General features: G+C 39.5%; 1 protein-coding gene across 5 annotated transcripts in view; it reads left to right on the forward strand.

Moving 5' to 3' along the window:
• The window catches only part of Ccdc91 (coiled-coil domain containing 91), a 228668-nt gene that overhangs the window by 111376 nt on the left and 94466 nt on the right, over positions 1–22826 (forward strand). For all 5 annotated transcript variants that reach the window (XM_048366860.1, XM_048366845.1, XM_048366837.1 and 2 more), the window contains one exon: positions 9537–9614. In XM_048366860.1, the coding sequence (XP_048222817.1) occupies positions 9537–9614 (78 nt within the window). The remainder of the gene's footprint in view (positions 1–9536; positions 9615–22826) is intronic.

The following is a 22826-nucleotide window of genomic DNA, read 5'->3' on the forward strand; positions in this document are numbered from 1 at the left end:
GGTAATTAGCATAGGTTATACTTGCTTTGACTGTGACTAGCAGTACTAGAATGTGAACTGAAAAACCTTTCAGTTTGTACTATCCTTGAGGTTTTTCTTTTTAAATCTTGGTTCAGGTATCAGAATCATACCAGTGATAGTTATGTACAATTTGTTTTGCTAATTTATTATTTTCTGCAAAGCACTTATATTTGCTGGTTAAATCTCAGTCTTTCCCAGCTACATTAAGGGTGTGAGCCTGAGGTATATGCATCACTTTGTGTTTTGTTTTGTTTTTCATATTATGCTGGCACTGGGGCTTGAACTTTGGGCCTTGTGCTCTTGCTTGGCTTTTTGATTCAAGATTGTTGCTGTAACAGTTGAGCCATGCTTCCACTTATAGCATTTTGCTAGTTTCATGGATTTGTGTACTTGAGCTGGCTTTTAACCTTGATCTTCAGGTCTCAGCCTGGTGGGTGGGGAGCCAGGATTACAGGCACGAGCAAACAGATTTGGCCAATAGTTCGGTATTGACAGGACAGATTTACACATTGAAATGGCTAACAGTCAATCTGATTAAGAATTTTTCTGCTTTTAATGAACTTCATGAGCTTGGACAAATTTTTTTTATCTCAGCTTTGTCATTTATAAAGTGAATATATTAGAATTGTGGTCTTTGATGTCTCTTCTTATTTAAAATTTTCAGTTTTTTTAAAAAGGTGTATGTATTTTTTTGAGTCTTCCCTTTTCACTGATGTTTTGTGATTTAGTATTTTGAAAGAATGCCATCATTGTGGTGATGTTTGGTTTCAATGATATGTTGTATAATTTGGGCTCTGTATTCTTGAATAAAAATCTCAAGCCATCCATGACTACTTAGTAAGTTTTGTGTTTTTCTTTTGGTAACTTGGCAGCTTGGTATGTTATAGTGTGTTAGTAACTTTGAAGTAAGCCCTGGGGTGTTGACTGATCTAATTATACCCTAGTCTATCATAGAAAAGCATTGAGAAAGAAACCGTTTAATTGAAATATTGGAACAGATAAAGACACATGACTAAGCATTTGTTAACTTTCATACTTACCTGGTATCAGAAAAACAATATGAATTGTGAAGTCATTCATTCATTCATTCAACAAACATTGTGAACCAGGATTCAAGAACATTTTCTTGGTAGCTCACACCTGTCATTCTAGCTACTCAAGAGTCTGATATCTGAGGATTATAGTCCAAAGCCAACCCTGACAGAAGCAAAAACTGGAAGTAAAGCTGTGGCTCAAGTGCTAGAACACCAACCTTGAGTGCCTAGATCCTGAGTTCAGACCCCAGTATTGGCACATAAAAATAACATTCTTGCTGGGCAATGGTGGCTCACGCCTGTGTCCTAGCTACTTGGGAGGTTGACATCTGAGGATCACAGTTTGAAGCAAATGTGGTCAGGAAAGACTGAGACTCTTACCTCCAGTTAACCAGCAAAAAGTCAGAAGTAGAGCTGTGGCTCAAGTGGTAGAGTGTCTGCTTTGAGCTGACAGTTCCTGAATTTGAGCCCTAGTACATAATATGTTGTGCCTAATGTCTAAATATGATTATATTGATATTAAATTCTTTATTTGTTTGATAGGTGAAAATTTTTCCACTTCTCAGCTCCATTTGCCTTCCAGTCCTTGCCATTCTAATTCTGTCTTCATACAGGCCTTATTTCTTCAACTGGCACTTGAGATGCATATGTTCATGTATTTCAGGTGACATATCACCTGCTCTGAGTGAACTCACCGTACTTGGAAATCATGGTTATCTCTGTTTTCCTTCTCTTTCCAACAACTATGGTATGTGAGCACCGTCCTCACCTGTTCCATCCACCTCTCCCCATGCTGTGGGGAGTCTGGTGATCACATGGGCCCTGAGCAAAAACCAAGTATGGCTTGTGGAGAGCCATGGGTATATACTGTTATTATATAAGGGTCACAGAAGGTCTGTGCTTAGGCGATTTTTTTAATATCTCCTAGGGCTGGTGAGCACATGCTGGATCTAGGGGATAGCAGGTGAAGTACAACAGATAGACAGAACAATGGCCTTAGATTTGGACCTCTGCAGGAAAACTAGGAGCTGGGGACAAGCCTTGGGAAAAGACTGGCATTTTTCTATTAACATGTATTAATTGTGTTTAACATATTAACATTTTATTAGCATACCAATAGGGTTTGATATGATACTTGAATATGTGTACACGGCATGCTCTGATCAAACCCAGCTTCTCTTTTCGCACCCTTTCTTCCCTTCCCAGATGTTGGGAATTGGGGAAACCATGATACTTCACTGCTGTTTCAGTTGGTGTTTATGGACTACCCATGGTAGCAAGTACTGTTCTGATGCTGTACATACAGCAATGAGTAATTCCTGTTGTCTTAGAGACTGCATCTTGAACTGATATGTTCAAGGAGCTTAGAATAGTGCCTAGCATTGACACTGAGTCATATTATTTAAGAACTTGCTATGCTTTAAATGTGATGATCAGGCATTCCAACTCTAGTCTGAAGGACTACATGTGGATTGTGAAGAGGAAAAAAGCAGAAATAGTGAAAAGGGCTTTAGTAGTTTTTTACTAAGCAACTGGAGGAAAATCAAGAGTTCAGCACTGGGTTTGTTAACTTCAAGATTGCTTTTAGATATCTATGTAATTTTATTAATAGACAGTGAGACAGGTCTGACAGTCATCCATGGCAGAGTTTGGAAATATATATTAAGGAGTTGTAGGTACATAGTATTTAAGGTTATGGTTAGTTAGAGTTAGAATAGCTTGGCCCTGGTGGCTCACATCCGTAATCTTAGTTATTCAACGGTCTGAGATAAGAGGATTGCAGTTGGAAGCAATCTCAGCCATGAAAGTCTGTGAAACTCTTACGTCCAATCATGTAGCAAAAAAGTTGGGAGTGGAGGTATGGATCAAGTAGTTGAGTACCAGTCTTGAGCACAGATAGTTAAGAGTGAGCTCTCTGGGCTTACTTTCAAGCCCTAGGACTGGCACATACACAAAAAAAAGTAAGATTAGAGGTTCTGAGTCTGTAAGTAACTGCATTTAGAAGTTTGGGCAAAGCAGAGGAGCTGGACAGGGGCATTGCAGGAAGACAATCAAATTAGACTCTTTAAGTATTGAAGAAAGACAATCAGAGTCTTAAGTAAATAAAACCATTTCAAAAACAGAAGCAGTGGGTTGGGCATAATGTTGTCAGCAGTAGAGGCAAGCAGAAGTTTTTAATCTTGACAGATGTGCTCATGTAGAATTACAGTAGTCAAGATAGGTAGAGGAAAACTCCAGAACACTCTGTGATGAAAACACATGACAGTTCATATGTATTGCACTGCACAGATTGGTAGAGCTGAGAGCAATAAGCCACGGGTGATTTTGCACATCTGTGCTGGAGTTTGAAGGGGAATGTAGAGGCTTTTAACTGTGGTCCTCAGAGGACCAAGGCATTGTCACTCCAAAATATAGTCACTGATAGTCTGCATGGGAGACCTGGAAGGTAGATCTGAGGACAATAGGAGAAGTGGCTAAAGGAGGCAGATCTCTCGTTCTCTTTAGAAATACACAGAAGAAAAGTAGCCTTCTCAAAGTGTAAAGCTACAGTGTGAAGAAGACTGGCAGGAAGGCCCTGAAGGGCATGGCAGGCATTGCAGCACTGGTCAGGGTTATGAAATTGTCTCCCCTTGTAATAGCAGGAGGAAGAGCCCTTGCACAGTGTGCCTGGGTTCAACTCACTCTGCAGTAAGGGACATAGTTCCTAAAAGTAAGCTGAAACCGGAGCCAGAGAAAAGCCTGGGATGCAGCTCTGTAGACAGAAACAGTCAGCAAATAAAATAATGTGCCAAGAAAGTGTGCCAGAAGTACCAGGTGCCTATGGCTCACAGCTGTAATCTTAGCTACTCAGGAGACTAAGATCTGAGGATCACAATTCAAAGCCAGTCCAGGCAGAAAAGTCTGTGAGACCCTTGTCTCCATTTAACCACCAAAAAGCTGGAAATGGAGCTGTGGCTCAAGTAGTAGGGCGATAGGCTTGGGTAATAAAGCTCAGGGACAGAGCCCAGGCCATGAGTTCAAGCACAAACACACACACACACGCACGCACACACACACACACAGAGGACTGTACACACACAATTATGTAGAACTAGAATGATAGCACAGAGAAATGGTAGAATTCTCTTTCATCACCCCAGCTTGCTTTCTTTTTTTTTTTTTCTTTTGCCAGTCCTGGGCCTTGAACTCAGGGCCTGAGCACTGTCCCTGGCTTCCTTTTGCTCAAGGCTAGCACTCTGCCACTTGAGCCACAGTGCCACTTCTGGCCGTTTTCTGTATATGTGGTGCTGGGGAATTGAACCCAGGGCCTCATGTATACGAGGCAAGCTCTCTTGCCAGTAGGCCATATCCCCAGCCCTACCCCAGCCTATACATTGTATAAATTTAAAATGTATAAATAATACTTTGATATGATGAAATGATTCCCACAATCCAGATATTCAGTACATCTTCCAAGTCACTTTTGTCTGTTTTTTTGTGTTTGTATAGGCTAGTTCTGGGGCTTGAAGTCAGGGCCTAGGAGCTGTCCTTGAGCTTTTTATTTATTTTTTTATTTTATTTATTTTTTTTCCCATTTAAAAATTTTATTTTATTGTTGTTTTAGAGGTGATATACAGAGGGGTTACATTTACATAGGTCAAATAAGTACATTTCCTTTCCCACAGTGTCATCTGTTCCCTCATTCTCTCTCATTCCCTCTCCCCCATTTTACATTACATAATTAATTTTCATCAATGTCCACTGTACTCCACTGCTGCACTTTTCACTCTTTGTCCTCAGATTCTGTGCCCTCTTCCTCCCTCCCACAGACATGCATATGAGTACACCATATGTAATGCAAAGAACAGAGTCGGAAGGGTTAACAGCCAGGCGGCTCCAGGGCTGGGAAAATAGGTGGGCCAGCTAGAACCACCTCTTAATGGTGCAAGGCATCTGGGTGGGCGTGCCCCACATATATGTATGTATATACATATAATTTTATATACATATGAAGAGGCACTTGGGTATTGCACCTTTGTGATTCTCTCCTTGAGCTTTTTAGCTTAAGACTAGCCATGTGAGTCCCAACTCTGCTTCTGACTTTTTGGGGTTTAATGCAAGTTAAGAGTCTCATGAACTTTTCTGCCCAAGCTGGCATTGAACCAGGATCCTCAGATCTCAGCCTACTGAGTGACTAGGATTATAGTTGCCAGCTACTGGTATCCAGGTCCAAGCATATTATTAACTTGTTAGTACTTGTGCTGAAAATTAGATATCCCGTACTTATCCATTCACTGAAAGTTTACATCCTCTGACCAGTGCCTTCCCATTCTCTAGCACCACCCCCAACTCTGGGCTGCCACTGTGCTACTCTGTTTCTGTGAGTTTAATTGCTTTAGATTTCACATATAAGTGAGGTCATACACTTTTTCCAACTTGGTTCATTCTGCGTAGCATAATATCCTTAAGTCTCATCCACATTGTTGGATTTGCATGGTAGGATTATCTTTTTTATGACTGAACAATGTTCCTCGGTATGTGTGTATGTGTGTGTGTGTGTGTGTGTGTGTGTGTGTGTGTGTGAGAGAGAGAGAGAGAGAGAGAGAGAGAGAGTCCTGAAGCTTGAATTCAGGGCCTAGGTACTGTCCCTAAGCTTTTTGGCTCAAGGCTAGAGCTCTACCACTTTGAGTCACAGAGTTCGACTTCCAGCTTTTGGTGGTTTCTTGGAGGTTAGAGTCTCATGGCCTTTTTTGCGTGGGCTGACTTTGAACCACGATCCTCAGATCCTCAGATCCTGATTACAGGTGTGAACCACCAGTGCCCAGGTGTTTTTTTTTTTTCACTGTGAGTTATGCCTCAATAAACATGAGAGGACAGGTATCTGTTTTGATATAGTGATTCCATTTCCTTTGTATACCAAGAGGTGAGATGGCTAAATTGTATGGCAGGTCTGTTTTTAATTTCTTTTGAGGAATTTTGTATGATTTGCCATAATGACTACTCGTGTACATTCCCACCACACAGTACAAAAAGTGGTTCCTTTTTTCCTTATCTCTGCCAACACTGTTTCAACACTATCTCATTTAAAGAGTGCTATCCATTCTAATAAGTGAAAGGTAATAACTCATTGTGGTTTTGGTTTGGTTTTCCCTGATATTTAGTGATGTTGAATGTCCTTACAAAACTTGTTGTTACATAAACTGGTGTATATCTTCATTGCAGAAACTTATATTCAAGGCCTTGGCCAATTGCAGTTGAATTATTGGTGAGAGATTTTTTTTTCTTGCTATTGAGTTGTATGATTTTCTTTACTTGCATTGTCTATTAACTACTTATCATTTGTAGAATTTGCAAGTATTCCTTTGTTTTTATAGATTGCTTTTTCATTTTGTTGATTGTTTTCTTCACTGTGAAGAACCTTTTTAGTTTTGATGTAGTTTCATTTGTCTATTTTTTCCTTCCTTCTTCCCTCCTTCCCTCCTCTCCTTCCTTCTTCCCTCCCTCCCTCCCTCCTTACCTCCCTCCCTCTCTCCCTCCCTCTCTCTCTTCCTCTTCCTTTCCTCCTTCCTTCCCTGTTTCTTCCTCTGTCATCTTCTCTCCCTCTTTCTTCTCCTTTTCTGGACCTCTTTCTCTCTCCTTCCTCTCCTTCTGAATTGAAACCAAGGCCTTATGCGTGCTGAGCATGTGTTCTGCTGTTGAGCTGCACTCCAGTTCTTGTACCTAAACTTTTCGTGTAATATCAAGAACAACCTTGTTTGCCTGTAGTAGCTCTATGGTTTCAGAGTGTCCATTTAAATCTCTAATCCACTGAGTTAAATTCCGTGTTGTAAAATAAGGAGTTTTATTCTTCTACATGAGAATATCTTGTCTTTCTAGTGCCATTTACTGAAGAGGTATCCTTCCCTAGCATGTGCTTTCCATTCTCTTGTCAAGCACTGGTTCACAGTGTCACATGTGTTTAGTTCCTGGCTCTGTATCCCCTTGTGTCTATTTTTATACCATTGCCATACTGTCTTGGTTACTGTGGCTTTGTAATGTAGTCTGACATGAAAGAATGTGGGGCTTCTAGCTCTCTCTTTTACTCTTCAAGATTAAGTTTATTATTTGGTGCTATTGGAATTTTATGATTACAAGAAGAGCAAAGATGGCACATGCATATAATCTTAGCTACTTGGGAGATTGAGAGCTGAGGATTGCCATTCAAAGCTAGCCCAGGCAGAAAAAGTCCATGAGACTTTTACCTTTAGTTAACCACCAAAAAGCCAGGTCGTGAGTTCAGACCCCAGGGCTGGCACATAGAAAAAGAAGTTAATTGGTTACCAACTACATGAAAAATAGCATTGCAGTTTTGATGGAAATTGCATTGAATTTGTAAATTGAATTGGATAATATGGACCTTTTGTATCATTTCTTCCTTTGCATGACTAGAGGATGTCTTTTGGTTTATTTATAATTTCTTTTAGCAGTGTTTTTCACATTTAAGAGTCTAACACTTTTACCTCCTTAATTTTGTTGTTTTCAGCACTTCAAAACCACTTGTACTCTCAATTTCTTTCTTTTTCTGGATAGTTTATTGTAAATATATAAAGCACAATGATTTCATTTTTGGTATCCCAATTTTATTTCCTGAGCTTTTAGTTTGATTTATTTTGTGGTGCAATCTTTAGATTTTTCTACAAATGTTATCATTATCCTTTGCAAAGGCAGTTTTACTTCAACATTTCTGATGAATATGCTTATTTCTTTTTCTTGCCTAATTACTCTTATGACTACTGTTTGGAAAGGCAGAAGTCCTAATGAAGTCCTTGCTTGTCTGTTTGTGGTAATGTAGTATAATGCCTGGGTTTTCTTTCAAGGTAACTGCAGTGACCTGTGTGTTCTAGGGTGGTGTGTGTGTGTGTGTGTGTGTGTGTGTGTGTGTGTATGTGTGTGTGTGTGTGTGTGTGTGTGTGTGTGTTCTGGGGCTTGAACTCAGAGCCTGAGCACTGTCTCTGAACTTTTTTTTTTTTAACTCAAGGGTAATCCTTTTCCATTTAAACCATAACTCCAGTTCTGGCTTTGTTTTTTTTTTTTTTTGTTTTGTTTTTTCTTCAAATTTTTAATATCAAACTGATGTACAGAGAGGTTACAGTTTCATACGTTAGGCTTTGGATACATTTCTTGTACTGTTTGTTACCTTGTCCCTCATACCCCCCTCCCTCCAGTTCTGGCTTTGTTGTTGTTGTTGTTTTCTTGTTTTTTGTTTTGATTGTTGATGGCCTTAAGAATCTCACAGACTTAACCTGCATGTACTGGCTTTGAACTGTGGTTCTCAGATCTCAGCCTCCTGAATAGCTAGGATTTCAGGCATGAGTCACTGGCAACTGGCTCTGTTGTAGTTTTAAATACAGCACCTGTTAAACAATGGAAAATAACTTTTTAACAAATTCTGCTCTGAACCATAGACTGAGAATCATCAACAAAAGTGACATTTGCTGCATGTACCTGCAGTGATCAGTTATGGTTAGGTTACTGGGAAATGTCCTTTGTTTTAATAAGACAAGTAAAAGGACATACCTAGAGAGGAATTGGATGTTGATGAGAGAGTAGAACCTCCTTTATCAGGGAAATAGATGAAAGAACAAACTGTACACTGCATGGTGACACTGTCGCCAAGATTCAACAATCTCTGAGTACCTTATAGGATAACAATGTATTCAGAGGCCCAGGCCAATTAAAAGCCATTTAAAACATTTGGCTTTTGTTGTTTCCTGGGCGCTGTTTTCAGGTAATCAAATGGTAAAAAGCAAGTGAAGAGGAGTTGGAGGATGGGAGTTATGTGGGAGGTTTTGAGGGGGCTCATTACTTAAGCCTGGCTTGCCACTTTATCCAAATCTATCTCTTTTTATCTGAATCTGTCCAAGTCCTCTTATTTCCTTTCTGTTCCTTTGGAACATATTACCCTTGCACATATTAAGTATATATATTAGACTCTTTGTTTACTCATGCATGGATTTATTCCTTTTATCTCCTCTCTCTTTCCTTCCTTTCATGTTTGTTCTGGTGGTGGTTATCTTGGAGAACTTTCTAGTGAAATCTAGACAGGTTCTGTAGGCAGTGCACCTTCTCCCAAGTAAGTTCATCTGTTCTATTTCTAGGCAGGTAGAGTTAGGGACTGGGTAGTCACCTTAATCTAGTTGTTTTTAAGTTGAGGATGTTAGAAAAACTTACAAAAATAATAAAATAATGGAGATAAAGGCCTTGCTAGCCTTGTTGCTGATCCTTGTCAAGACTAGCTAAGTGCTGGGGTGTCCATACATTTCTATGTAAGGCTTTCCTTTCTGGTTTTGTTTTCTTTTACACTCCCATCAACTCAGTGCCTTCCAAAGCTTTTAAACACAACTTACTTTTGAAAATCTGTTTTCTCTTTGTTTGTCCCTGGAAATCAAAGCCAATGGATTTTATTATTTTGCCAACAAAACAGAAGAACAACTCCTGGATTCAGTTTCTTTTTTCTTTCAGGAAAAACATAAACAAGAATTAGAAGACATGAGGAAAGCTGGTCATGAAGCCCTTAGCATTATTGTGGATGAATATAAGGTAGGGATTTTTACTTTTTCTTCCTGGAAACCTTTACTTAAGGCCTTTATACACACAGGCATGTGTCAGCATATATACATCTGAGAGGCCTACTTTAGCTTGGTGTTTGATCAGCTTTGTATCTTGGCCACAGGTGACTGGATCAAAGGTATATTTGGGTTCACAGTTGTAGTTTATAGTCATGTGGCTCCACATGACTTTGGGCATGAGACAAGGCTGAGCATCATGGCGGCCCATTTCATGGAGCCCCACTTCATGGCAGAAAGGGAAGACAGGACTACGACAATGTGCACTTGGGGCACCCTCTCAGTGTCTTGCTTCCTCCACCTTAGGCCTTGCCTCCTCTTCACAATCACACCATGAAATTCTCAGTCCATCAACTGGCAAGGGCTCCCTGGCTTCATTCACTACCTAGAAGTTTGTATCAGCTGTCAGCTACACACTTCAGATAGAAAGCCATAAAAACTTAGACTTTATTTAGTATACAAATGTAAATTGAATGTAAATTGTATACAAAAAATGTAAATTGGATGTATTATACTTAATGGCAATAAGTTAAAGCCCTTTCTTCTAAAATCAGGAGTGAGACAAGGATGTCTTCTCTCCCCACTCTTCTTCAATGTACTACTAGAATTCCTAGCTAGAGCAGTGAGACAAGATGGAAACATAAATGGCATTCAAATAGGGCAAGAAGTAAAACTCTGCCTCTTAGCAGATGACATGATTAGAGAACCCCATAGAGTCTACTCCCAAGTTACTCAAGCTGGTAAAAAAAACTTTGGCAGATTAGCAGAGTACAAAATCAATCCACAAAAACCAGTGGCTTTTCTACATGACAGCAATGAGAAAGGAGAGGCTGAAATTAGGAAAGCACCTCCTTTTGCAATAACCTCAAAAGAAATTAAATACCTAGGAATCAACTCAACCAAAGAAGTGAAGGACTTCTATAATGAAAACTTCAGAAACCTGAAAAAGGAAATTAAAGTGGATCTAAGGAAGTGGAAAAACCTTCTATGCTCCTGGATCAGGAGGATCAACATTGTGACAATGGCAAGATCGCCAAAGGCCATCAAATTCAACCCAATACCCATCAAGATCCCAACTTCTTTCTTTAATGAAATAGAAGAAGCAATCAAGAAATTCATATGGAACAATAAAAGACCCTGAATAGCAAAAACAATCCTTAACAGGAAGAACAGTGCTGGAGGAATATCAATACCAAACTTCAAACTCTTATTACAAAGGTATAGTAATAAAAACAGCTTGGAATTGGCACAAGAACAGGCCTGAGGACCAATGGAATAGAACTAGAGACCCAGAAATTAACCCACAGACCTATGGCCACCCAATCTTTGACAAGGGAGCCAAAAATATAGGATGGAAGAAGGATAGCTTCTTCAACAAATGGTGCTGGCAGAATTGGCTAAACATATATAGGAAACTAAAGCTAGATCTTTATATATCACCCTGCACCAGATTCAATTCCAAATGGATCAAAGACCTTGGGATAAAAGCCAGAAACCTTGAAAATCAAAGGCTGAAGTAATAGGATTGCATTTAACTTCAGAGCTTCTATGTGGCAAAGGACCTAGCAACATATTTTTTTTCCATTTCTTCTCGCTTTTGTGTGGAAAGCTAAACATTGTTGGTTTTACAATATGATAGCAGTTGCTCATCCCACCAGCCTTGGATTTGTTGTGTTGTATTTTTATGCTTGATTAGTGACTGGACTAATCCAGTGAGGTCAGTTCATCTCATACCACACAGCCTCTCATTTTGCAATGATTGGTCAGTTTCGGGCATGCACATAATATATATAATCTCTTGTTGAGCTTCTGACTTTTCTATATGTTTATACAGCTCTTACAACCTGTTGATTTTGATCCAAGTGTTGCATTGTCTTTTATCATGTCTTTACCCATTCATTACTCCACATTTCTGTTCCAGGTATAGTCAGTCCCCGAGCAGGAGTTTTTGTGCTGATCTTTGAGGCTTTTTATAAAACTATTAGAGAACTTCTTTTTCTTTTGTGTTTAGTTTTTCTCTCCTTTTCCCTTCCCTCTTCCCTCTTCCCCCTTCTACTTTCCCTCTTAGCTCCCCTCCCCTCTTCTCTCCTCTCCCTTCCCCTCCTTGGCCTTCCCCTCCCCATCCCTCTCTCTTCTCTCCCTCTCTCCTCTCCTCTTTCTTTGTGTGTGTGTACTAGGGTTTGAACTAAGGGTTTGGGCATTATCTCTTAGCTTTTTCACTCAAGGCTGATGCTCTACTATTTGAGCCACACCTCCACTTCCTGACTTTTGATGGCTAACTAGAGATAAGCATCTCATGGACTGAGTACCTAGGATTATAGGCCTGAACCACCAGTACCTGGCAGGAGAACCTTTATAGTATTCGTGGGATATTGAAGGCTAGAGTGGCTCATTTCCTCATGCGTAATTACTTCACCCAAATCTTCCTTTTGGAGCTGGACCAGGGGAAGAAGGGGAGGGAGGACTGATGCTATGTTTGCCAAATGGCTGCCACCTATCACAAGTTCAGGAGCTTCACAGTCCAGGTCTTGGAGGATAGGCTCTTCCAGTGTTGCCAGCTGGTGAATGTCCCAGGAATACATCTTGTCCTCTGTTTCAGGAACTTAGAGTTGGCTGAGCTGACACCTACCTGAAGATGCCAGGCAATAGCTGCTCTCTAGAGATGTCAAGCTCAGAAGGATCCAGTCCTTCCCTACTCAGCTTCCATGTCTAGGGATTTTGTTTCTGCAGATTACCCTGAATTCAAATATTAATTCAGGCTTTAATTTTTTTTTAGGATTTGTAGAAATAGTATTAGATAGAAATAGATGCATAGAGACTACATTTGCATGTCATGTAAGAAAGAATAGAAAATTATTTAATGTCCTTAAACTTAAATGGAATCATTTAAAATACAGCAAAGGTACAAAGACTTTTAAAAATATCACAATTTTTAAAATAGTCATCCAAAGGCCTTTCAATTAAAAAAATCAGATTTTAAGTACAGTGCATCTTGAAAGTTTAATAATCAAATGCCATTCACATTTTCTTGAAACTATGATCCTCAGATTGCTCACCCTCCTGATTTGCTAGGATTATATGTGTTAGCCATTGGCACCTGACAAAGGCAACCTTCTGTTATGCATTTAGAAGACTGTAGAATGATGAAAAGGACACATGAAATTTTGTTATAGAAAAAAACAAATCTAGCATTCATAAACTGCTTTGTTACATGGCAACTGCTTTGTATAACTGTGTAAAGATAGAAAAAAATAAAGTTGTCTTAAGTAAAAAAAGAGAAAAGAAACCTAAAATTACTTTAATATACTACATATGCCAAGTTTTCCCATAATGTTTAATTTTCTTTCTTTTTCTTCTGTTGTGATATGATTTACAAAATATTTTACAAAATCTTGATAACCACAGTGAAGCTGATTCAGACCCTCAAAGACTTCACACAGGGCACATCACATCTAAGGAACATAAGGATCTTCTTTTACTCATTTGCTTCAGCTTTTATCTTGAAATCGTCATTTCCTTGTATCCACACCTTGTGAATTATTAGTGGCCAAAGTGACTAAAGACTGGTGCCCATGATACCATAGGTTTTGTTTTTTTTTAGGCAACCATCTGAGTCGTGTGTGTGTGTATGTGTGTGTGTGTGTGTGTGTGTGTGTGTATACACATATGACTCATATATATACATATATATATATACACACACATATGTTTTAATGAACATTGAGCACATTTTAATGGTTAGGGACCCTCAACTTCTGGTTCTCAAATTCTATAGCACATTATCAACTTCTTGTTTTGCTTTAAAAATAGTACAACCAAGTACTGGTGTCTCATGCCTGTTGTAAACTAGCTATTCACAAGGCTGAGATTTGAGGATCCTAGTTTGAAGCCAGCCCAAGCAGGAAAGTCCATATGACTCTTGTCTCCAATGAACCAACAAAAAGCTAGGAGTGGAGGTATAGGCAGAAGTGGGAGAACTCCAGCTTTGAGAAAAAAAAAAAAAAAAAAAAAAAGCCAAGCAAGAGTACAAGGCCTTGAATTCAAGTCTCAGCCCCAGTATTGGCAACCCCTCCCCACAAGAAGTTGTGTCAAAAGAAAAACTTTGGTTATTTTCTCTTTAATATAGGGTAATAGATTACACTAATAAAAAATTCTTTAAAGGCAGGATTATCAAAAAGGCCTTGTCACAGGTTATCATACCTACAAAAAAATGCAGCAGTCTTTGCTTAAGTAGATGCAGTTGTGTAACTTAAGGTGTAAGATGAGTTGTCCTTTTAAAGAGATTATCTTCTTGCACAGTTGCCTTTTGCTGCTTTTCTTCTCAAATACTTTTTACACAAAGATTTCATGAATACAGTGCCTACAAATATGTTGAGGGAAGAACACTTGAAATACTAGTTCCTCTTAGTTTTCTCTTTGTCCTAAATAGCTTTGAGGAGGAACTGCCAATGGGAAACCTTTTATTGTCTTCATGTGCTAGAATGCAGTCGTTAACATCTGCTAACATGTAATAGTAAGGGGAAGGCACTCAAGAAATTCAGCTCATTGGGTACTGAGTGGCTCACTCCTGTAATACTGGCCACTCAGGAGGCCTCTGAGATCTGAGGATTATGGTTCAAAGCCAGCTTGGGCATAAAAGTTTGTGAGATTATTATCTCTAACCAGCAAAAAAGCCCAAAGTAGGGTTGTGGCTCAAGTGGTAGAGGACTAGCCTTGAGGAAAATCACTTAGGCTCCAAGTCTAGACCCTGAGTTGAAGCCTCAGGAATGGCACCAAAAAGAAAAGAAAGGAAAAGGAAAGGAAGAGGAGTGGAGAGGAAAAGGAGAGGAAGGGAAGGGAGGGAGGGGAGAAGAATTCCACATATCCTCCTTATTTTAGCTCACTTAGAGCTCAGTTCATTACAGAATAGATGGGAATGTATTTCCTGCTTCACGTTTTCTTTGAGATGATATCCTGAATCGTCTTTCATCAAGGCCATGATGGACATTAGGTTTTTCATTCCTTTATGAAAATTTGTTAATATGATACTTAAGGTATGACAGAAAAAGGCTTCAGCTGGCACAGTAGCTCCAACCTATCATCATAGCTACTTAGGAGGATGGAGGATCATGGATCAAGGTCAACCTTGGCAGAAAAGTTGGCAATACTCCATTTCAACCAATGGCTAGATGCAGTGATGCATGGCTGCCATCTCTGCCTATCCAGGGAAACCCAAGCAGAAAGATTGCAGACCACGCCCACCTAGGCCTAAAAGTGAGAACTTACCTTGAAAATAAGAGGTGAAACTGTGCTGGAGGTGTGGCTCAAACGGAAGAGTACTTGCCTAGCATGCCCGTGTTTAATATCTGGCATTGACCCGCCCCACCTACCTCCCACTTTCTGATTTGAAACTCATACACAAATTTGTAAACCTATTCTGTTGATGACATTTATGAGGGATTTTGTTGGTTATGTCTCATTCAGTTTGTGATTCAGTTTCACCATCTATTGTTTTGTTACTATTTAAACACAAAGAATTTTGATGTTTTGTAGATATTAACAGATGTGGTGGGGGATGTTGAAACATTATTGAATTTTGTCTTCACAAATTAGTTATAATGCTAATGAAGCAAATAGCTCTGTGGGTGTGCGCGCACACATGCTGGTTCTGTGATTTAAACTCAGAGGCCCTTGCCCTCCTTTGGCTTTTTCACTCAAGGCTGGTGCTCTACTACTTGAGTCATACCTCCACTTCTAAGTTTTTGCTGATGGTTGGAGATAAGTGTCTGTGGACTTTCCTGTCCAGGCTGGCTTTGAACCTCAATACTCAGATGTCAGCCCCCTCCTTAGCTAGGATTACAGGTGTGAGCCATCAGTGCCTACCCCACCCCAATAATCTTAAATGCCCCCCCCCTCCAAAAAGTAGTAGCTTAGTTTAATGTTTTTGTTTTTAGTTTTTTGCAAACACCTGCCACCTTATAATTACAATTTAGCAAGGGATAGGCGATTCTCTTTTGGGTTGTCTTTTTAATACCAAATTACAAAACTCTAGTTTTGCTTTAATAGGCACATGAAGTTTCTGCTACCTATAATGCAAAGTGGCTTTATAAACTTGCTGTGAGATCATCTTGACTGAAACTTTTGTATACTACTCATGTGAACCAGCCACTCTTCTCTTGATGGTGTTGCTTTTACTGCTAATGTTAAATATTCTTAAATTCCTTCTGATAGGGATTGTTTTGAATTTTAACAACATAATGTATACTACATGCCAGCTTAAGGTATCACATGACTGCTGTATTCCATTTTTCAAAAGCATCCACTTGCTGGTGTTTTATTTGAACTTGAATTGTTTGTGCTGTTTTCTGAGAGAGAACATATTACACTTAGGAGACCAGCTTTTCCCAGGGTGTCAAATTACTTGTATTATATAAAGTTCTTTCCCAATATGGGAGAAACAACTCTGTGTTCTCTTCCCTTGATTAGATTGCTATATTTTCTTGTCCAAAGACAAGAAAAGTAAAAATGAAGTTCTGTGAGATCAAACCGTATCTTTACTTGAATTCACCATACTGTTAATCCAAAGGTATGAAATAAATTTATAGCTCCAGTTATTTGGTTGAATCAGTATTCTCATAAATTCCGACTTTTATCATATGATCAGACTTTTCCTGGACAACTAGAGATGTTTATCATTGCCAATAAAATTTGGCCCTGTCGGAATAGTAGATACTAGTGATTGGTTTGGAACTAATGACTTGGCTTATCCTTTTGTATCCCTCCCACCAAATTTACCCTCAGTGGAACATTGAGAAAGGTTTGGTAGTTGAGGATACTGTTGTGTGCCTCTGAGTTTCCTGGGCTGAGCCAGAATTTTGCATGCAAGGCTATTCTTGTGGTTTTTTTTTTTTTTACCCAGGCCAAAACCAAAAAACATTGGAAACTTTGCAAGGAAACTTGTTCTATTATAGATTTAAGGCTACATTTTTATTTTTACTGAATAATCAACCTGATAGTTGAAGTAACCTCTCTCCCTCTCTTCCTTTCTCTTATCTTCTTCCTCCCTCCCTCCCTCCCTCCCTCCTTCCCTCCCCTCCCCTCCCCTCCCCTCCCCTCCCCTCCCCTCCCCTCCCCTCCCTCCCTCCCTCCCTCCCTCCCTCCCTCCCTTCCTTCCTTCCTTGTGTGATTTGAACTTAGGGCCTCACTTTTGTTTATTTTTTTTTGCAAGCCTGGCACTCTACCCTCTGAGCCACCTCCTCAACTCTTTTTGCTTCAGTTGTTCACATAGGATCTCACAAATTTTGCCCTGGCTGGCTTAGAACTTGACCCTCTTCCTTATAGCACCCATGAAGCCTGGATTAGATATGATCTGCCACTCCCATCTTACTTGTTGAGATGGAACCTTGTGAACTTTTTGTCCAGGCTTGCTTAAAGTCACTCTTCTCGGGCTCTCTAGGGTATTGCATCTCTGTGACTTCATGTGTGGTGGGAATTACCCCAATGCAGTTCCTTCTGTAAGATCTTCATGTAACTGAAAAAGAACTTAGTGGGAACATGTTGCCATTGTGATTAAATGCATGAACTTATTTATTTCTATGAGTAAATAAAAACATAAAAGCAGACAAACCTAATCTTTTTTCAAAGTTCTTCTGATTAAATTCTTTAAAAATCAAACCTGTGGTCTCCCTCTAAAGGCTGATAGCTTTTCTGTGTAGAGTTCCTTTCTCTTCTTTGAGATCTCTATGTGATGAGTAATTTTTTTCCTTTATTGAGATTAAGTAACTACATGTCTTTCACAGTAAACATTTTAACCTTCACAATGATGAACATCATTCTAATCTACAAAGCTTATGATCACTACAAACACTAACAACTATTTCTTCCAGATCAGGTGGTAGGTACATTCCTTTCCTTTTGCTTAGTATCTGTTCCCTCTTTCTCATTTCATCTCATCCATCACCACCCTTAGTTCACTTCCATCAATGTCCATTGCAGCTGTTGGGCCCCTCTGCTGTATTTTTTTTTACCTGCTTTCCACTCATTCTGTGCCCTCCTCCCAGCTACCCTCAGATGTGCACATGTATATACCATATGTGAGATAAAGAATATAGAGTCATCTAAAAACAATTAGACAATTTCAGAAGAGGTCCTTGGTTCCTTTTCTTTGGAGTTCTTTTCAGTTTGTATATTATTTTATGTACATGGTGCTTTTTTCCCAAGACTGTCCTTTTCTGGTCTCACGGTATATTGGAATCTTGAGTCCTGTTTACTTTGTCTTATCTCATTGCATTTTAATTCTAACACCCAAATATCAGGGAGACTATGTGCCATTTATCTCTGTGGTCTTGGCTTATCTCGCACAACATGGTTTGTTGTAGTTTTGTCCATTTCCCTGTGAGTGCTATTATTTTATCTTTTCTAATGGCTGTGTACAATTCCATTGTATATGGGTACCACATTTTTTGGATCCATTTGTCTGTAGTGGGGCATCTGGATTGTTTCCATATCTAGGCTATTGTGAACAGTGCCCCAATGAACATGAAAGTGCAAGTGTCCTTGTTATAACCTGGATCCTGTTGCTTAGGATAGATGCCTAGAACCACGGCTGGGTTATAGGGTATGCCTATGTTTAGTTTTTTTGAGGAACCTCCAGACTGCTTTCCAGAGTGATTGTACTAGTTTACATTCTCACCAGCAGTGCAGTAGGGCTCCTCGTTCTCCACATTCCCTCCAGCAGTTGTTGTTGCCTGAGTTCAGAGTATAGGCCATTCTGACTGAGGTAAGGTGGTATCTTAGGGTTGTTTTTATTTGCATGTCATTTATGGCCATGGATGGTGAATATTTCCTTATGTGTTTCTTTGTCATCTTTACTTCTTCTTCTGAGAACTCTCTCTTTAGCCCCCTTTTCCATTTAGTGATTAGTTTATTAATTTAGGGAGGGATTAGTTTCTCGAGTTCCCTATTTATGATCGCTATTGTCTGTTGCATTGCTGGTGAACATCTTTTCCCATATGGCTGGCTGTCTTTCTAGCTTAGTAGCTATGTCTTTAGCTGTGCAGAAACTTTTTTTTGTCAGTCCTGGGACTTGAACTCAGGGCTTGAGCACTGCCTCTGGCTTCTTTTTGCTCAAGGCTAGCACTCTATCACTTGAGCCACAGCGCCACTTCTGGCTTTTTTCTTTTTTTTTTTATTAATTGGACATAAATTTTTTTACAAGGTGTTGTGCAAAGAGGGTGCAGTTACATAGTAGGGCAGTGTGTGCATTTCTTGTGATATCTTACGACCTGTTTTTCTATCCCTTGTCTAGGTCAGGTTGACATATATGCAATATACAATGTATCAAGAACATATACAGTATTCACAGACTTGGTCTCTACTGTCTCTCCGTCTCCCTTTGTTAACAGTCATATATCAGGGAGATCATGCCCCTTTGTTTTCTGTGTTCTAGGCTTGTCTCACTCAACATTATTTGTTCAAGTTCTGACCATTTCCCTGCGAATAACAGTATCTCACCATTCCTAATCGCTATGTAGTATTCCATTGTGTATAAGTACCATATTTTTTGGATCCATTCGTCTGTGGAGGGGCATCTGGGTTGTTTCCATATTTTGGCTATTGTGAATTGTGCCCCGATAAACATGGAAGTACAAATGCCTTTTTGATATCTTGGGACTTGCTGTTTAGGATAGATGCCTAGGAGTGGTATGGCTGGGTCATAGGGTAGGTCTATATTGAGCTTTTTGAGAAACCTCCATACTGTTCTCCAAAGTGGTTGTACTAATTTGCACTCCCACCAACAATGGAGAAGGGTTCCTCTTTCCCCACAGCCCCTCCAGCATTTGTTGTTTCCTGAGTTCAGAGTATAGGCCATTCTAACTGGGGTGAGGTGGTATCTCAGGGTTGTTTTTATTTGCATTTCCTTTACTACCAGGGATGTTGAGCATTTCCTCATATGTTTCTTTGCCATTTTTATTCCTTCTCTTGTGAAGTCTCTCTTTAGCTCTTTTGCCCATTTCCTAATAGGTTTATTGGGCTTGGAGGGGCTTAGTTTTTTGAGTTCTCTGTAGATGACCGATATCAGGCCTTTGTCTGTTACTGTGCTGGTAAATATCCTTTCCCATATCGTTGGCTGTCTTTCTATTTTGGTGGCTATGTCCTTAGCTGTGCAGAAACTTTTTAATTTGTAGTAGTCCCATTTGTCGAGTCTTTCCCCTATTTGTTGTGCCCCTGGGACTCTATTCAGGAAGTTCCTTTCTGTGCCTATTAGTGTCTTTCCTATTCTGTCCTTCAGTAGTTTCAAGGATTCAGGTCTGATGTTGAGGTCCTTGATCCATTTTGAGTTGATCTTGGTGCATGGTGATAGGCTTGGGTCTACTTTGAGTTTTCTGCATATGGCTGCCCAGTTCTCCCAGCACCAGTAGTTGAAGAGGCTATGTTTATTCCATTGTATGTCTTTAGCTCCTTTGTCGAATATCAGTTGGCTGTAAGAGTGCGGTTTTATTTCTGGGTCTTCAATTCTAATCCATTGGTCTTCTGATCTGTTTTTATACCAGTACCATGCTGTTTTTGTTATGATGGCCTTGTAGTAGAGCTTGAAGTCTGGTATTGTGATACCTCCTGCACTGCTTTTTTTGCCTAGAATTGCTTTGGCTATTCTAGGTTTTTTGCTGTTCCATATGAATTTATGGATTGGTTTCTCTATTTCAGTGAAGAATGTGGCTGGGATTTTGATAGGTATTGAATTTGATAGGTATTGAATTTGTATAACAATTTGGGCAATATGGCTATTTTCACTATATTGATTCTGCCTACCCATGAGCATGGGAGGTCTTTCCATCTCCGTGTGTCTTCTTTGATTTCCCTTATTAGATTTTTGTAGTTTTCATTGAATAGGTCTGTCACGTCCTTGGTTAAGTTGATCCCTAGGTACTTTATTCTTTTTTTGGCTACTGTAAATGGAATTGTTTCCATAATTTCCTTTTCTGTTTGTCTATTGCTGGTGTACAAAAAAGCTGCTGACTTTTGTGGGTTGATTTTGTATCTTGCTACTTTGCCAAATTGGTTTATTAGGTGTAGGAGTTTGGGTACTGAGTTTTTTGGGTCCATCAGATATAAGATCATGTCGTCTGCGAATAGGGATAACTTGATTTCTTCCTTGCCGATGTGGATCCCTTTGATGTCCTCCTCTTGCCTTATTGCTATGTCTAGGGATTCCAGCACTATGTTGAACAGAAGTGGGGAGAGTGGGCATCCTTGTCTTGTTCCTGTGTTTAGGGGGAATGATTTAAGTTTCTCTCCATTTAATATGATATTAGCAGTTGGTCTGTTTTATATGGCTTTTATTGTTTTGAGGAATGTTCCATCTATTCCTGTTCTCTCCAAAGCTTTTAATAGGTATGGATGTTGTATTTTGTCAAAGGCTTTTTGGGCATCGACTGAGATAACAATGTGATTCTTGATTTTAGTTCTGTTTATGTGGTGAATTACGTTGATTGATTTACGGATGTTGAACCATCCTTGTGACTGAGGGATGAAGCCTACTTGGTCATGATGTATGATATTCTTGATCAGTTTCTGGATCCTATTAGCTAATATTTTATTGAGGAGCTTTGCGTCTGTGTTCATTAGTGATATTGGTCTGTAGTTCTCTTTTTTTGTTGGATCTTTGCCTGGTTTGGGAATGAGTATGTTATTAGCTTCGTAGAATGAGTTTGGGATTTCTCCCTCCGTTTCTATTTCGCGGAAGAGTTTGAGGAGTGTTGGAATTAGCTCCTCACTAAAGGTTTTGTAGAATTCGTTGGTGAATCCATCTGGGCCTGGGCTTTTCTTAGTAGGGAGGTTCTTGATTACCTCCTGTATCTCACCGTAAGTTATTGGTTTATTTAGTTGATTTATTTCTTCTTGGTTCAGTTTGAGCAGTTTGTACTTCTGTAAGAATTGATCCATTTCTGTAAAATTATTGTTTTTTGCTGAGTAGAGGTTTTGGAAATAGCTCCTTATGATTGTTTGAATATCGTGTGTACTTGTTGTAATTTTTCCTGTGGAGTCCCTGATTTTACGAATATGAGTCTCTTCTCTTCTTTTTTTTTGTAAGTCTTGCAAGGGGTCTGTCAATTTTGTTTATTTTGTCAAAGAACCAGCTTTTAGTCTTATTTATTTGTTGAATGGTCTTTCCATTTTCAATCAGATTTATCGCTTCTTTAATCTTTGTGATCTCTCCCCTCCTAGTCGTTTTAGATTCTGTCATTTCTTGTTTCTCCAGTTGTTTTAGTTTCATTGTGAGGGTAATCACCTGCTCTGCTTCCATTCTTTTAATGTGGGTGCTGAGTGCAATGATCTTGCCCCTCAGTACTGCCTTAGCTGTGTCCCATAGGTTTCTTTGTGATGTGTTTTCTTTGTCATTGTGGCTTATGAATTCGTTGATTTCATCTTTAATTTGATCTGTGGCCCAAGTGTTGGATAGCAGCGTGGGGTTTAGCCTCCATGAGTGTGTATAGACTCTGTGGTATCCTTTGTTGTTGAGGGTTACCTTTAATCCACTGTGATCAGATATAATACATGGGATGATGTCAATACTTTTGTATTTGCTGAGGTTCTTTGTGTGAGCTATGACATGGTCTATTTTGGAATATGATCCATGGGCTGCTGAAAAGAAGGTGTATTGGGTCTCTGTAGGGTGAAAGGTTCTATATAGGTCTGTTAGATCCATTTGGGAAATGGTGTTATTTAGGTCCTCAGCTCCCTTACTAATCCTCTGGGTGTTGGATCTGTCTCTTGGAGAGAGAGGAGTATTAAAGTCACCCACTATGATTGTGTTTGCGTCTATCTTGCTCTGTAATTCTTTGAGAATTTGCTTGACATATGTCGGGCCTCTTTTGTTTGGTGAGTATACATTTATCACCGTGATTTCTTGATTCTGGATTTTTCCTTGTATTAATATGTAGTGTCCTTCTTTGTCTTTTTGAGTGGACTTTAAAGAGAAGTCCAGCTTGTCTGAGATCAGAATGGCTACACCTGCCGTTTTGGTGGGTGCATTTGCTTGGTAGATCTTGCTCCATCCTTTCACTCGAAGCCTGTTTTTGTCCCTTGCTGTAAGGTGGGTCTCTTGTAGACAGCAGATGTCAACTTTTTGTTTGCGAATCCATTCTGCCAGTCTGCTCCTCTTTATCGGGGAGTTTACACCATTTATATTTAAAGAGATCAAGGA

This window comes from Perognathus longimembris, chromosome 1, assembly GCF_023159225.1.
Source record: "Perognathus longimembris pacificus isolate PPM17 chromosome 1, ASM2315922v1, whole genome shotgun sequence".
Lineage (NCBI taxonomy): Eukaryota > Metazoa > Chordata > Mammalia > Rodentia > Heteromyidae > Perognathus > Perognathus longimembris.